Genomic DNA, 17,660 nt, shown 5'->3' on the forward strand with positions numbered 1-17,660 from the left:
TAGCATAAATATATGAATATCAAATAAAAGAAAAACAAAAGCATACTCTATATACTTAGCATTTTAGAATAGTAAATTTTTAATTTTGCGCTTTATAATATAAACCCCCTGCGTGTGTGTGTGTGTGTGTGTGTGTAGAAATAATTAAAATAAGCAATTATACTAAGATGAGTGATAAGGAAGCTAAGAAAGAAGCTATTGAAATTATTTATGAAATTTCAAATATTCTAAATGTAAACCTAGATAAAGAAACCATTGTTATATTAATACAATTATGTGAATATGGAGTTAGTCCCAAGATCCTTTCACATATTATTATTCAGTTAAAAAAGGAACGGGAGAAATTTTTGCAAAACTTAGATGGCAATATAAATAATTTCAAGCAAGGAAACGCTTAGGTCGTCCCATGCACCAACATCATGAACGTGCATAAACCAAAAGAGAAAGAGGCGTATATATATGCACACGTGAACATAATGGTGAACGAACTGGTTAACATATCGGTAAACATACTAGTAAACATACGCATGTATTTACGCTAAAGGACCTAATATGTCATGTATACAGGGAAAAAAGCAGAATGATTAATATTTCCCTCAAAAGGAAGATAAATGAATTTCATTTTTTTTTAAGAATTTCCAGGTGCATATATTCATTTGGTACCTGTAATATAATATTTTCTAAAACTTGTCTTCAGCAATGTTATTTCCATTCATAACATTATTCGTTTGTGTTTCTTCGTTTTTTCGTTTTTTTGTTACCATTCTCATTGTTTTTTGTTCATTTGTTCATTCCTTATATACTTCGGGCATTTATTTTTATTTTATTTTGCTTTATTTTGTTTTATATTATTTCATTTCTTACTTTTGTGTGTGCCTTTTTCTTCGAACAACTGCTGGGAAGCTTTAGCTGTTTTTCCTTATAAACGAAAGAGAGGAATAAAAATATAAATTACAAAAGTAGAAAGGGATGGCATCAGAATAAAATTTTTTAGCTAGCAAAAATTTGCAGAGGAAGGGATAACCAATCCATTGGAAATTAATGGAAATTAATGGAAAACCAAAGGAAAAACAGAAGGAAAAAAAGAAGGAAAAAAAGAAGGAAAAAAGGAAGGAAAAAAGGAAGGAAAAAAGGAAGGAAAAAAGGAAGGAAAAAAGGAAGGAAAAAAAGAAGGAAAAAAAGAAGGAAAAAAAGAAGGAAAAAAAGAAGGAAAAAAAAAAAAAAAAAAAAAAAAAAAAAAAAAAAAAAAAAAAAAAAAAAAAAAAAAAAAAGGAAAAAAAAAAAAAGGAAAAAAAAAAATTGTAAAGAGTACAACCCAAAACATAAAGTGCATAATCAAATCGTTCGCATGTTTTACCTTTTTCGTGTAATTTTTTAAAACTTCAAAAAAAACGAGAAATTTTTATTTTAAAAAAAAATAAATAAATACTGCAAACATGTACCCAGTACAGAACGCACATTAACGGATACACGCGTATACAAGTGTAAACATACACACATAAACATACGCGGGTAAAACATACACATACAAACACATACTTGTGTAAACTTATTCATGCGCGTATGCATACGTGCAAAATAAGTACACCATTTCTTTCACCTAAATGGGTAAGTTAAGATTCAAATTAAAAAAAAAAAAAAAAAGGAAAAATAATGATATATCCTTCGTATCGTGTAAGGAAAATTTTTCAACATATTAGTGCAAAGCCTAAAATTGTTCTTGAAATTACGAATAACCGAACTTAAGTACCAGGAAGAAAAATACGCACAACTATAGTTTATTTGTATGAAGGTTTAAATGTTCAAATGGGTATAATTGCGTAGGACAAAAAATAAAAATAATTAAAAAATGTAAGAAGTGAACTGTTTAATGCATAATGTGTAATGCTTAATGCGTAATGCCTAACGCGTAATGTAAAATTTAAAATTGTCTTAACGGGTTACGACCTTTTTTGAGAAAGTTCTAATTGAATTTTTTTTTTTTTTTTTTCTGTTGTAACGCAAAGAATTTCGCACGAACATTTTTCATTTACCCACCTACCACACATGCATAGCAAAATATGTATGTATGAACTATAACATGCATACTGTATACGTATGTACGTATATACATATACACGTATACTTACATAAACATATATACCTGCATGTCTGTGTTTTTTTAAAGTCCGTAAAATATTTGCACTGCTGATCTACTGCTTCGGTCGCAATTTTTTTTTTTTTTTTTAATTTCCTTTCAACTCTATTTGAAGGCAGCCTTATAATTGTTTTTCTTGCACAAATTATGCTTAAATTTTTTGCAAGTGCCCTTGGAAAAACCGTACAGTTTTGCTAATTACATGTATACTCAAATACGCTAGTATATTTACATGTGTACATAATATATGCACACACACGACAGACCAAATCGTTATCGCTAATCCAAACGATAACGCCAAACCCAACAGCTATTGTAACTCCTACTCTAACGCTACGCCTAAGCTTGCCCAGAGTTCAAGGTTCCCCTAAGATGAGACGAAAAAAATGGAAAATTATGAATCACCCTCAGAAATTTTAAAAAAAAAAGAAAAGGAAAAAGCTCAAGAAAGTAAAGAAGGAAATGAAAAAAAAGAGAAGCTAAAATTTATTGATATCTTTAACGAAAATGATGATATAGATAAGAATGAAGTAGAGATTATTAATTTCTTAAAAAAAAAAAAAGTAATACATAAAAGAAAAGGAAAGAATAATGATCCAAACCCATATATTGAAGATACTTATAATATAGACATGACCGATATAGTGAGTTCGAATTTTGCTACGTCGAATTCGTATATTGAAAAGAATGACGTCCATTCGAAAGAGAACAAATATAATCGAAACAGAACAATATATAATGATTCTGTGTATGATAATTATAATGCTACATACTTAATCAATGAGATATATAGATTAAAGGCAGAAGTAGAAGAGTCTTTACAAAAAGAATATAAAACAAATGAGCAGAAAAAAGTGGTTGAAGAGAAGAATAACCTTCTTAGTATAAGTATTGATGATATGAAAAAAGAAATTGAAAAATTAAAGAATATTTATGATGAGGAAATTGTTAAAGTAAAAGAGTCTTATGATAGGCGTATTGACATTCTCACGAACGAAATACATGAAAAAGAACATTTTTACAAAAAAAAAATAGAAGCATTTGAAAAGGAGTCCTCCACGCAACTGTACGAGTGCGAAGCCAAATACCTCAGTGAAAAGAAAAAAAATGAAGAGAAGGATGCATTGATGGAAAGAGTCCAAGCGGAAAAGGAAAATATGGCGGCAGATATGGAAAAAATGGCAGCGGATATGAATAAAACGAAAGAGGAGATGGGAAAAATAGAGGAAGAATTAGGCAGAATGACTAAGGACAGGGAACAAATTACCAAGAAGATGGAAAACATAACTAAACAGTTTAATACCCAGCTGGAGGATATGCAAAACAAAGTAGACGAAGCAAACTCTATGGAGAAAAATTTTTCAAATATGCTAAGTGGTGAACGGGAAAAAAGTGAGCAGCAAAAATTGACCATAGAGAAATACGAAAAAGAAATACAAAATTTTAAAAGTATCATTGATGAAAAAAACGAAAGCATTAAAAATATGGTTAAGGATATATTATTGATAAAAAATGTGTACGAAGAATTAGTGAAGGAAAAACAACTGAATGAAGTGAGTAAAAAGAAACTAGTAAAAAGAATTGAGGAATATGAAAAAGATTTGTTATATCTGAAAAATAATATAGAAGGGTATAGAGTAAATAACGACAAGTTGAGAAAACATAATGAATTGTTAAATGAATATATTAGGAAAAAGGAAAAAGAAATTACTACTCTTTTTAATGAAAACAAATATTTGAAAAAAGAAAATTTTGTATTTAATAAAAATTTTCTTAGTATAAAAAGAGGAAAAAGCAACCAACTGGGAAAATATTCTTCCGATTCTACAAATATTGATCAAAAGGGGAAGATTTCTACTTGTACTACTAGTGAAGAGGAGGATATCATAGGAATAGAAGAAATACATACAAAGAGAAGGGTAAATGCTTCACTTGGTAAGGATGTAGCACAAATAGATGATGTACTATCTCATGATGCATTAACGATGAAATGCACCAATTGGTGCACGAATGATCCCGAAAAGGAAGAAAACGGAAGGAAAAAATCAATCGAAAATGAGAAATATACAAAGGGGGCGAAAAAAAAAAAAAAAAAAAATGGAGCAGGAAAGAAGGAAGATGTATTAGGTAAAAATAAAGAAGCATTAATAAAAAAGAATAATATACAGTCAAAAAAAAAAAAAGAGAACAACAATGCTATCGTTTTAGGAGAGACAGGTATTTTATGTCCTAAAAAATACACCTTCAATATATGTGAGCCTAAGCCAAATGGGGTGGAAGAATCGGCAAGGTGTGCGAAGAGGGCCCTGCGAAACGATAAAAAGGAAGGTACCAGTGATAGAGCAGAAGGGGGAAGTCAGGGTAGTGTTCGGTGTAGTTCACATATGGGGAAGTACTGTTGCAATGGAAGAAGTAGACGTGATGCAAGCAGTAATCTTAATAAAAGCAGTAGCTGTTGTAAAAGCAGCAGTCTTGATGCAGACCCAAATAAGGCATATTGTGGGTGTACCAACTATAAGGATCCCAAACAGGAGAATAGTGCAGTGAACGACAAAGAAGTAAACCTTAAGGAGTTCAGAAATAGCTTATCCAATTTTGTTATGTTAAATAGTTCAATATGTAGAGAGGATGGAAAAGTCGACAAGTGGCATGCCCTCTCGAATACGCTAAGAAAAAAAACATCAAGAGAGAGGCAAGTAGGGGAAGCAGACGAAGCAGACGAAGCAGACGAAGCAGACGAAGCAGACGAAGCAGACGAAGCAGACGAAGCAGACGAAGCAGACGAGGCGGACGAGGCAGACGAGGCAGATGAAACAGACGAAGCAGACGAGGCGGACGAGGCAGACGAGGCAGATGAAACAGACGAGGCAGGTGAAGCAGATGAAACAGATGAAGCAGACCAAGCGGATGAAGTGAACGAAGAAGAAAGAAAAAAAAAACCCAATGTTTTGTTATCTAAAATTAGAAGCACGAACACTAACCTATTTAACAAAGAATTATGCAGTAATAAATATTTGTACGATTTAAATTTATATAATTTAAAAAAGTGTAATATGTTTAGTCTTAGCAATAATATATTGACTGAAGGAAAAAAAAAAAAAAAAAAAAAAAAAAAAATATACAGTATTAATAGTCTATATGATAGTAATACTAGTATCATAAAAGATATGAACAACAATAATATGAACAAGAACACATTTTTAAAAAATTACAATAGCGAAAAGGAAATACCGTCTTTTCCTGTGTTAACAAATATTACATCATATAATACAAATGAAAAAAAAATAATGGGAGGTACAAATACTAGAGTGCTATTACAACACCCTGAGAATTATTATTTAAAAGAAGAAAATACGGAAAAAGAAGACACTATTGATTACTTTCTTTCAAATATAAAAAATGAAAAAATCAGTTCAAACAGATATTATGATGATATAGTGAACAAAATAAAAAATAAAACTTACCTACACAAATGGCTCACAAAACAAAAGCCTGCTTCTGATTGTAAACCACATAGAAGAAAAGAAGAAGACTTAGGTGAACTATCAAATGATAATAAGGTATTTCCCAATAATTTTCTTATCGAAAGAAATAAAAAAAGAGTTTTTAAGAACGATATGTTCAACAATTTTAATGAACAAACAAATATAAAATCATATCTGTTAAGTAAGTATAAGAATAAAAGCAATATATATGGTCTCTTTATCATTAACGAGAGGTTAAAAAGTATTTATAAAAATATAGAAAATAAGAAAAAGTCAATCAGCAATTTCCCCATGGCAAATTTCAATGACGAAAGTGAAGATTATGTAAGGACCAGAATGAGTGGTTCCTTCAATGTTGTTCAGGCCGCTCATAGTACCAACGATAATAGTGGTGTATTTTTCTTAGGCTCATCAAGTAAGAAGAACAGTAAGAAAGACATATTTCTTAATCTTATCAAAGGAAAAGAACCCCAACGGATTAGCTTAAAAGCAGTGGAGGGAAAAAGAAGCAGTTTCGATTGTGCTGTTAAAGAAGGAGAAGGAAACATTAATGGTACCCTCATTTTGCATGACAGCATTAATAGGAAAGGTGAAATAAATAATAAAACTCACGATTATCATGAGAATGTTGTAGATATTGAAAAGAGAATTGTATGCACCAACATGGACTTAAAAAATTCAAATGATCAAAAAAATAGAAACACAACGATGTGCAATTCTGCAACAGCTTTTAATAATTCAAATAATAATGACTTAAAGAAGAATTGTCAAACAGATGAGGAGATGGAGAACGTGCTAAAGGAATTGAAGTTGGGGTTGAAGGTGGATCCATTTTCAAAAAAGCAAAAAGATACGAATGAATCCGTTGGTCCACAGTCCATTTTGCGCAAAAATGGTACGAAATATATTAGCAATGATATTAGTGGTGGAGTTAGCGGTCGGGGGGGTGAGTCAGAAGTGGAGTGCGACAAGGAGAGCATTAATGAACATTACAAATCCGGTGATAATGAAAAGGAAAATGACTTGAGTGATGGCAATCTACTATCACATAAACCACAAAAAGTAATCCGTTCTCACTTTGCACACAAAAATATAGGTATGCTTGACACTGCAAGGAGCGAAATATTACATGGGGAAAGTAGTGCACCAGATGAAAAAAGGGGGAGATGTTATATGTATTATTTAGATAAGATAAAAATTCTAAAAAATAATATCATAGGAGAAGAAGAAAATTTACAGTCATACAGAAATCTAAGAGATAATGAAATGTTTAAATTAAACGAAAAGGAAGATATAGGTGCAGCTTTCCACTTTAGAAAAAATACAAATAATAATTGTGAACCACTGGACATAGGAACAGATGGAGAAGGGGAAGAAGGCAGTAACAAATTAACCATACAGAATGCATTAAATTCAAATTTTCATAATTTCCTTTTATCGTATAAATGTAAAAAAAAGGAATCAAATAGTTTATCTACAGAACAAAATGAAATTTTCAATTTTTTGAAAAAGAGTTCAGTTCCATCAGATCAACAGAAATGTGCAAATAATGATATGAACAGTAGAAAAGAAAATTCTTACTTTGAAAATTATTACAATAAATTAAAACGCTTAAGAGATAAATATGTAGGAGTAAAAACGGGTACATCAACAGGTATGCAACATTTTTTTAAATATAAAGATGGTGCTGCTGCTGATGATAACGATTATGACTATGGTGATAATGATGATGATAATGTTGATGTTGATGATAATTTAATTTGCAATTTTCAAATAAATGAAGAAAAAATGTTAACACCTATTCGTAACGCTACCCTTACCAATAATATACACAAATCCATATGCAGTAATTCAAAGGAAAGTGAGAAATTTCTTTTTAATAGTAATTCTCTAAGAAATAATATTACAAGTAACGAAACAGGGGATAAATACAGTAATAACAACATACTTGGAAATCAAAAAGATCATTCACATTTTATTAATATCCTTAAAAATGATAATGATAATCATAATGGTAAACTAATGTATGCTCAAAGGGAAGAAGAAAAAATGAACAATTCAATTCATTCGAATAATATAAGTAGTAACACAACATACACAAGTGACGAGAAATGGAATAATCCACTCCAAAATACAAACATTTTTTCTACTTGCACGAGTAGCAGTATAAATCCTGGTGTTTCCTATACAAGATCGTAAGGTTTTTCGAAAAAAGCGTCAGCACAAACAAAGTGTAAACATGTATACGTACATGTGTATGTGTAAGGGGTTCAGTAGTCATCTTGCTATTTTGCCATGTTGCCACCCTACTTCCTTACTACCTTACTGTCTTATTGTCTTTTTTCTTTTTTTCTTCTTTTTTTTTACATGAAAAAAACGTTCAATGGGTAATTTAATTTTTTTTATATTTTTATACATTACTTAAACGTTTAATTTGAACCATATATTCATTTCTCTATTTTATTTTTTGAAAAAACTTCTTTATCTTTTTCCTTGTCATTTTTTCCTTCTTCTCCCACCCTTTGTTCATATTTCTCTGCTTTACTAAAAATTTCACGTAAAAAAAAAAAAAAAAAAAAGTTAAAGAAAAAAATTGTCTTTAACCATTTGTGAGAACAGTAGAGGAGCCAATGCTGAAAAAAAAAAAAAAAAAAAAAAAGGAAAGAGTAAGAGTAAGAAAGCATCGGTCTGAAAAATGGTTTTCTCTATGTTGCATATGTATGCATAGGCTTGTAAATATGCGCATGTGCATGTACAGATAAGTACATACATCAATATGCGCATTTACATACATATATACTTTTGTGTACATGCGTTCTCTCCTTCTATTTTCATGCGCTCCTGCCTTCACTTGTTCTTTTTTATAAATACCATATTTGCACTTGTAAATGGAAAGGGAAAAAAGCATGGAATTAAACAGGTTGAAAAAAAGGGAGGTGATAAAAATTGGGGTTTTGTCTGCTTGCCCATTTAGATTATTAATGACTGATTTTTCTACTAAAAAAAGGGAATTGATCAAACAATTGCTATATATACTTCTACATATATCTTTACATATATGAAAATAAGATTTCAAATTATACTCCTTTGCGTTCATATTATGAAGAAGAAAAGAAAAAATAAATGTATACAAAACTGTATTTTCAAAATATTTCAAATAAATTTTGTTCATAATAGTGTTGTAACTATTTTTTTTAATAACAGTATTTGTAATATTGTTCTGCTTTAAAAAAAAAAAAGAAAAAGGAACATTAATATTATTAAGATAATTTTGTAATAAAAATAGGGTTTTCTGTTTGTAATAATTGGTATTATTTTGTTTCAATGAATAGTATAATTTCCATATAGAGTCTTCATTTATTATTTCCTTGTTTTTATTATATGATAATAAAAAATGTATTACGGATCTATTTTTGTTTCTGTTACATTCACGTTTGGTAGTACTACTTATGTCACTCTCATCAGTATCATCAGCCTCATCACTCTCATCAGTATCATCAGTCTTATCAGTATCATCACTCTCATCAGTCTTATCAGTATCATCACTCTCATCAGTCTTATCAGTCTGATAACCCCTCTGTTGTGTAAGTGCTTGAATAAATTTCTTTTCCCTTTCATATATTTCCGAAATGCATTTGTCATTTTTTAAAACCTTAAACAAGAGATAGGATATAATTTCTTCTCTCTGACTGTTCAGGCAATAAAATAAATTTTCATTATATACTAGTTCTTGTATCTGTTCGTACGTTAAAAAAACCTCACTCGAATATTTTATATAATAAAATAAAATACACGAATAAATCTTTTTTTTGGTACTCTCTAAATTTCCACCTTGCAGCTTTTCAAAGATATACGCAAGCACATCGAAACTTTTTTCCCCTTCATCTTCATCAGGTTCATCATTACGATCATTACTACCGCTGCAGCGATTACTTTTGCGCTTCCCCTTTTCAATTTTCATGAAGGCAGTCCTACTTTTATATATCAGTTCCAACAAGCCCAGAAGTGCATTTTCCTTAAAGGAGTACTCATCACATTGAATATTACTAATGAGTCTCTTGTAAAAATTGTTCTCTAAATATACGGATAAATTATTTATTCCCAATGAACTAACCAACTCATTTAACACAATATGATCAGCAATAGTTATATCATTATGGCAATAATAATTATTATTCATTTTACTATAATAATTATGAAATGTAAAAATAAAAATACTTATATTAATTAAACTCACACTAAGGAAAATGTTTTTAAAATTCTTTTCCTTCTCCTTACGAATAACAGTTTTTATTATTTCGTAATCTATATTTTTTGTATTACTCGTGTTATTTACTTTAGTCTTTATGTCATTTTTAAGTACCAGCACGAATAACTGATTTCTCTTTATTCTCTTGTACATATTTATTGAAGCTTTCTGTTATATCTTCATTTCGTAGAAGCGTTTTAACATACATCTATTTAACTGTACGAGCGAGATATAGATTTCCTTTCTGTGTGGAAATACGTTAATACATACACGTACATATGCGTATGCATATATGTACATAAGTTTACATGAAAATGCTGCTAACCCTCCTGCTTATTTATCCTTAATTTTGTGGAATTTAATTTTGCAGTAAAATTTTGCACCCTGCGGAAGGCTAAATATAGGCTGAATTTACCCCTTATATTTACCCCCATATTTTTTTAACCCTTTACAGGGGCAAGTACATAAAAAAAAAAAATTATCCGATCGCGAATATGTGAAATGTTTTTTTAAACATTCGAGAAAAAAAAAAAATAAAAAAAAAAAAAAAAAAAAAATTACATTCCAATGAAAGGGCCTATTTTATTTTATAGCTAAAACAACATGTATATGAGGATTTGTAATATGTGTATATATTTGTGTATGCATATTTATTTACATGTACAAATACGTATACCTACATACAAGTATACATGCATATACAAGTCTGTAATTTTTTTTTTTTTTTGGTAATTAAAAAATTATGAACGCCATTAAATTTGTATATGTGCCGAGGTTTCATTTCAGCATTTATAATGAATACCTAAATGCTTACAGAAAGAAGATAAACCGAATTCCTTTCTATATAAGAAGAACAGGTGTGCATATATATATATATACATACATACATACATACACTTATATAAATTAATATTTATTCAAACATATGTATGTATAATGTATGTATGCACTATATGAAGAAACAACTTTAAGGAATTAGATATAATTTCATTTGGTATAGTACGCGCGTGTGTGTTAATTTGTTTATTTGATTTATGGAACAAGGGGTAATACTACCACAGTATATAACACACGTGATATACGTCATATATATGATGTATGTATTATATATATTAAAAAAAATGTCTATACTTTATGCTTCACATTTTGTTGTTATTTTCAGCATCGGACAATTTACCAGTCTTTCTAAAATACAAAAATAACAAGAATCTAGTCGTGACTGTCATTAGAAAGATTAAAGGAAATAAGGAGGTAAGCGAAAAACTGTTGATATAGTGCGTACCTGCTTGTATATAAATATGTGCACAAACCTTTTTATGTTATCTCATCTGTTTATGATGCATTTTACTATATATTGTTTTAGCGTACGATTATCGGTGCTTTTATACGTACATACTTATGTAGTTACATGCGTATACGCATATATATATGTCTATAAATGCTACGAAGTGCTCAATTTATAATTTGTTGTACTTCATTCAATGAAGCAATTTTCTATATACCTTATGCTCTACACATTTATGAAAATTTTATAAATTAATTATTCTCTTTGAAAGATTTTGAAAAAGGAGATCGAATCAATTTGCAACACGAATGTTATAGAGAAAACGGATTGCTTCTTAATAAAAGGAAACCATAAGAAGAAAATAAAAGACGTAAGATAATTTTATGCCCACGTGTTATGTATATTTGCAGTTAAATTAATTTTGTAAAATATCTTCATAACTAATAAATGTAAGATTTTTTTTTTTTTTTTTTTTTATAAACACTCTTGTATTTTTTTATGTTTTTTTTAAGCAGTATTTTAAATATATCGGCTATTGAAGGGGAATAAGCTTTTAGCAAAATTGGAATTGTGTTGTTAAACTAAGAAAATTTTTAAAAAAAAGAAAAAATTTATTTTATTTTGCACGTTTTTATTACGAGAATGCAGCAACTTTTTTTATCAATATGTTTTATCTATTTAAGGGATTAAAAAAAAAAAAATATAACTATAAATTTTTTACCTGTCCTGTTCAGAACTTTTTTTTTTTATTTTTATGTGGAATTTTAATATTGCTTGAAAAGAAGAAAACATTACTCTGTACAATATATATATATATATATGTATACATGTGTACACATTCGGGTGTGCAATAAAAAAGGGTACAAAGCAAAATTCATGTTAAACATTCAAATAGTTAAATAAATATATAAAATTGAATAGTTAGCGTATGAAAAAAGTAAATAAATCGTGCATTCATATATACATATATGTATATACATACACATATGCATGTACACATATACACATTAACATATATATATATGTATATGTACGCGCACGTGCATGTGCAACTCGCTGCGTAGAAATATATGAAGAAATGAGTGTACGTAAAATGTGTTGAGACATTTTTTGCGAAAAGAAATAAAGGTATATGGTATAATATTTTGACATTTATATTTACCCATATACAGAATATTTTAATGAAAAAAAATAAGAAGCAATAATAAGAAGCAATAATAAGAAGCAATAATAAGAAGAAATAGTAAGAAGCAATAATAAGAAGCAATAATAAGAAGCAATAATAAGAAGAAATAGTAAGAAGCAATAATAAGAAGCAATAATAAGAAGCAATAATAAGAAGCAATAATAAGAAGCAATAATAAGAAGCAATAATAAGAAGCAATAATAAGAAGCAATAATAAGAAGCAATAATAAGAAGCATTAGTAAACAATTAGAATAATAAAATATAATTATAAAAATGAATATAAATAAAATTTTTTTTTCCAAAGTTGATATAATGGGCAAAAATAAAGTTAATGAATTGTTAAAAAATGGAAATAATGGAATGAAAATAAATGCAACAAATAATTCTAGTGGGAAAAAATTAATTTATATTAGTAAACCAACACATGGAGGTGTTTTTTATTGGAAATGTAGAGAAATGATAAACTCAGTGAAAAAAAAAACGAAACGATGTTCAAGATATTTAGATTTAAATCATGATTTCTCAAGAGCAGCATTAGTAGGTGTTCCTAAAACAAGTTATGACCCCAAAAATAATATTTTTTTTATTCAAATGGATAATGAAGAATGGGCAGGTAATTATTTTTTGAAAAGTGTCTATTGTACATTTTTTTTTGGAATTTTTTTTTTTTTTATTTCAATAACTGATTGAGGCATGAAGAAAGAGTAAAATGTAGTTTTGTCATAACGAGGGTGTTATTAGTGATTACCGCCATGCTTGCATATATATGCGTATAATATATATGCGTATAATATATATGCGTATAATATATATGCGTATAATATATATGCGTATAATATATATGCGTATAATATATATGCGTATAATATATATGCGTATAATATTATGTGTATAATATTATGTGTGTAATATATATACAGATGTGTGTATGATTTCTTTTCTATTTTACGAATTAAATTCCCTGTGCGCATTCATGTAATCCACTTTTGTAATTTTATTTTTTAGGAATTGGGAGCAAGATGATGTTAAATATATCAATGAATATTTTATTTTATTTACATATATCCTTTTGGATGTATTTTATATATTATAGGATGCTAGTAAACAACAAATTAAATGTATTTAGTAAATGGAAAAATAACGAATAAAAGAATAAGTTTGACTACGAAATACTAAAAAATTTACGTATTTTATTTTATACATTTTAATTAATTTTTTATTCGACTTTCTGTATGAAAGGAAAAAGAAGAAAAGACGGCAAAGGTACAGAGTACCTTAATCATTTACACAGCATGTAGTTATTTGCATATTTGGGTAAACGCATGTGAGCTTATCCATGAACATAATATAAACATATGAACACGTACATACATACATATATTCGTAGACGTGCTTGTCCCTTTTTTTTTCCATCTTTTCGTTTGAAAACGCAAAAATTTTAAAAAGCTATCCCAAAGTTCATGCAAAATTCATAAAAAGAATAAAGCGTGCCTAGGTATATGCACATATCAAAGGATAAACTAAAATAAGTCTATCCAACATATTATATTGGTCTCTGCCTTCGCAAATTTGCAAAAAAATATAAAAATTTTATAATTATTATTTTTCAATAACTAACACATAGTTATTCTGTTACTTTTTAATTTTTTGATAAAAGTTTTTTAAAAGCTTTTTCTATATAAATTGAAGTTATTGCGTTAGTTTTAAATTACTACTATTTTATATTAAAAAAAAAAATAAGGGATTATTGTTATTTTTATCATTTTGTCTTTTCGTCTTTTTATATTTTCTTCTTTTTATCTTTTTGTCTTATTTCCCTTTTTTCCTAATTTTCGTCCTTTTCAATTTTTTTCTTCTTCCATTCTTAAAATAAGACATACTTTTTAAAAATAAAATAATTTTAATCATCGATATGATAAATGAGAGCAACAATTAAAAGTGAGCACTTGAAAATGTAATGCGCAAGAACTGCATGTAGGTACGTACATGTGTGTATATATATATATATAATATATGTGAATAAAGATATAAGTTTGTTTTTCCTGGGTGGGCAATGAAAAATCAAAAGATGACTCATGTGTAAATATGAATTTTTATATAAAAAAACTGTGTACATTTAATACCAAAAAGTGAAATAATATTAGATATATATATATATATATATATATATATATATATATATATGGAAGAAATACAATATTAAAACTAAAACTTAAAATTATAAGGACACGGTAATTCGTGAAAAGAGTAATATATATATGCAATTATATATGCATCATGTCAATTAATACCCGTGATATGTAATAAAGGGGGAAAAAATAAAATTTAACAGGTTATAACATACATATATAAAAGTGCATTTAAAGTAATGTTAAAAAATTTTTGTTAAAAAAAATAGTGTCCCCGATTAAATTATAAATATAACAATATAACAATATAACAATATAATCATATATATATATACATATATGTATGCAAAAATATGCACATGAACACTCATATACACAATATATTTACTTATATCAATGAGATATACACACCTATATAATATTTAATATATATAAATATATACAACTATAAATAGAATTTAAAGTGACTGCTATGGAAATTAAAAATGTTTACAACATGAGGTTTCTATATGTATGTACATACATATGTGCATATATATATGCTAACAAAAATTGTATAGCATAGTATAGCTAATTTATAGCATAAATAAACCTACAATATAATAAAAAGAAAAATAACATGAATGAACTTTTTAAAATAAATTCCTACAACAGTTTTATGTTACAATACGAGCATGGGAAATAGTGTTCACATTATTCCTTTTTAACAGCATTTACTTCTCAAAATATACATACATATATGCATACACACACTGATACATACAAAATATATATATGTATGTGTGTGAACCTATTTTTAGAAGCTATTCTTTTTTCTTTTCCTTTTTCCATGTGCCTCATCATTCAACGTGGTATTCGTTACATCATAATCTTCCCCTGTTTGTGTATCTATATTTGTGCAAGCATAATCGGACAAGCATTCTAACTTGGTAGACTTTGCACTTTTTTTTACATCCTGACCACTGAAATTAGGAGTACCTTTTCCATTTGATTTAAACCTTACATTTGTATTTCTCTTCTTTATACATTCCCTGTGTATTTTTAAAGCTTCATTATATACACCAAAATCTTCTGCTAGTTGCCATAACATAGACAAATTAAAATACGGTAAATAACTAATAGACAAAGGTGGATTTTTATTTTTCATAATTATCTTACATTCTTCATTATACTTATAAGCTTTCCTTAATAATTTTAACATCCTCTTCCTCCCCTCTGTACCTAATGTCCTACACAAACCTGGCTTTTTGTTATCCTCGTTATTAGTATTCTCACTACTTCCTTTGCTTCCTCCCTCCATAAAACTTGAACTTTTCATTTCCTTTTTAATTTTTACAGTACCATTTCTTTTTATACACGCACCTTTCATTGTCATTATATCATTATTCTCACTGCTCGTGTTATCTGAACGATCTCGTTTCAAATCGGCTTCATCAACTAATATATAATCTGAAATATCATCAAAGCTGCTATGTAGTTCGTTCGGAAAATCACCTACTGAGAAAAATGACGATTCTTCATTCGACGAAATATCACTTGTGTCAAATTGTATGTCCGAATATCTCATTGTGCGCAATGACACATTGTCCTCATTTTTTATATTTAGCAATTCCATTATTCTTATATGCCCAATATCTTCTGGTTTATTACAATTATCCCTTCACTTGATTTTGTTCTACTGCTTTCTGCCTCGTTACTGTTACACCTTACTACTATGTTGCTACTATGTTGCTCCTATGTTGCTACTATGTTAATATTAGTTTTACTTTGTTCCTCTTGTTCTTTGATCTTCACTTTTTGAAAGTTCACACGTAATACAAGTTGCAATTTACAAGTTATAATTTATAACTTCTTTTTTTTTTTTTTTTTTTTTTTTTTAAATATGAACAGTTAATTATCTTTTTAAAAAAAGTAACTATATATTTTTCGGGGTCGGGAAAATGAAAAAAAATAAAAAAAATAAAAGTGAACTTTAAAGCTTTTGTTTTTTGCTTCTTACTTCTTACTTCTTCTTTTCCTTTTTTTGTCTTTTTTTTTTTTTTTTTTTGTTTTTTAAGTTAATAAAGAGAGGTAAAGCAACATAAATGTGTTATTAATTAAGTGTTTTAATTATATATATAAAAAAAATTAATAATTTTTCTTTTCAATTAAAATGGGTCCATATATATACATATATAATACATATATATACACGTATGTAAAATAAAAAAATCAGTAAAAAGGTGTGAAATAGATTAATTTATTTTTATTAGTAAAATATTATAAGTACAATTAAAAGAAAAAGGTTCATATGAACAATGGATAAAAATTAAATAGCATATTTTATTCTTATTACAAGTAAATTTTTTTTTTTTTTATATATATATATATAACATAAGTATATATATGTCTATATATACACGTTAACTATAATAACATGCTAAAAAGGTAATATGAACATCAAAAGAGAGAATATATACATATGTACTTATATATATGCCTATACACTTATATATATATATAAATATGTACGTATAAATATACACATATGTATAAACGTTTAGTGAAACATAAATAGGCCACATACACACATAAATTATGTGTCAAAATTTTTTCATATTCCTTTTTTTATAATTTATAATAAAAATATTTCCACATAAATTTGTTGTAAGATGAATGTTTTAAAAATTTATTAATAATCCGTTATATATAAAAGAATAACATTCAAAAAAGTATTACTATAACATAAATATATAAAATATATTATATATATATATATATATATATATATATATACATTTACACGTTGTCATATGGCATGAAAAAGTTCTTTTAAAATAAATTTTAACAAATATTTATGTAACTACAATATGGAAAATGAAATTTTATTTCTCTGAAAATTAAAAAATTCACATGAATATGTTAAATGATATATATTAAAATTTTGAGATAAAGAATTATTCTGACAAAAAAAAATAAAAAAAAATAAATGAATAAAAGAATAAAACAGAAAAATAATAAAAAGAATAAAATAATATAAAATAAAAAAAAAGAGATACATTTAAATGTGTTTCTTTTTTTCCTTTTTTTAAAATTGTTAAAAATGCTATGAATTAAAAAGAAAAATCTTCAGTATGATAAATAAATGAAAATTGTTAACTGTTCAATGAACAAATGTTATCATGTATATATGTTAGTATGTATGTATG

The 17,660-nt window shown here is 27.5% G+C and overlaps 4 protein-coding genes across 4 annotated transcripts; 2 read left to right on the plus strand and 2 right to left on the minus strand.

The window, feature by feature from the left end:
* Nucleotides 1-2,523: 2,523 nt before the first annotated feature.
* On the plus strand, nucleotides 2,524-7,821 carry MKS88_004186 (uncharacterized protein; the record flags this gene model as incomplete). Its single annotated transcript, XM_067217341.1, has 1 exon — nucleotides 2,524-7,821. One exon carries the CDS (start codon nucleotides 2,524-2,526, stop codon nucleotides 7,819-7,821), a length of 5,298 nt encoding a protein of 1,765 aa, XP_067071779.1.
* Nucleotides 7,822-8,069: 248 nt separating this feature from the next.
* On the minus strand, nucleotides 8,070-10,024 carry MKS88_004187 (uncharacterized protein; the record flags this gene model as incomplete). The annotated part of the gene is made up of 2 exons (XM_067217342.1): nucleotides 8,070-8,166; nucleotides 8,433-10,024. 2 exons carry the CDS (start codon nucleotides 10,022-10,024, stop codon nucleotides 8,070-8,072), a joined length of 1,689 nt encoding a protein of 562 aa, XP_067071780.1.
* Nucleotides 10,025-10,613: 589 nt separating this feature from the next.
* On the plus strand, nucleotides 10,614-13,491 carry MKS88_004188 (cytochrome c oxidase subunit ApiCOX14; the record flags this gene model as incomplete). The annotated part of the gene is made up of 6 exons (XM_067217343.1): nucleotides 10,614-10,728; nucleotides 11,034-11,122; nucleotides 11,428-11,526; nucleotides 11,891-11,954; nucleotides 12,648-12,956; nucleotides 13,349-13,491. The coding sequence occupies 6 exons, from the start codon at nucleotides 10,614-10,616 to the stop codon at nucleotides 13,489-13,491; spliced, it is 819 nt and encodes a 272-aa protein (XP_067071781.1).
* A 1,777-nt stretch (nucleotides 13,492-15,268) lies between these two features.
* Nucleotides 15,269-16,087, minus strand: MKS88_004189 (uncharacterized protein; the record flags this gene model as incomplete). The annotated part of the gene is made up of 1 exon (XM_067217344.1): nucleotides 15,269-16,087. The coding sequence occupies one exon, from the start codon at nucleotides 16,085-16,087 to the stop codon at nucleotides 15,269-15,271; it is 819 nt and encodes a 272-aa protein (XP_067071782.1).
* Nucleotides 16,088-17,660: the final 1,573 nt, after the last annotated feature.

Source organism: Plasmodium brasilianum, chromosome 12 (genome assembly GCF_023973825.1).
Source record: "Plasmodium brasilianum strain Bolivian I chromosome 12, whole genome shotgun sequence".
Lineage (NCBI taxonomy): Eukaryota > Apicomplexa > Aconoidasida > Haemosporida > Plasmodiidae > Plasmodium > Plasmodium brasilianum.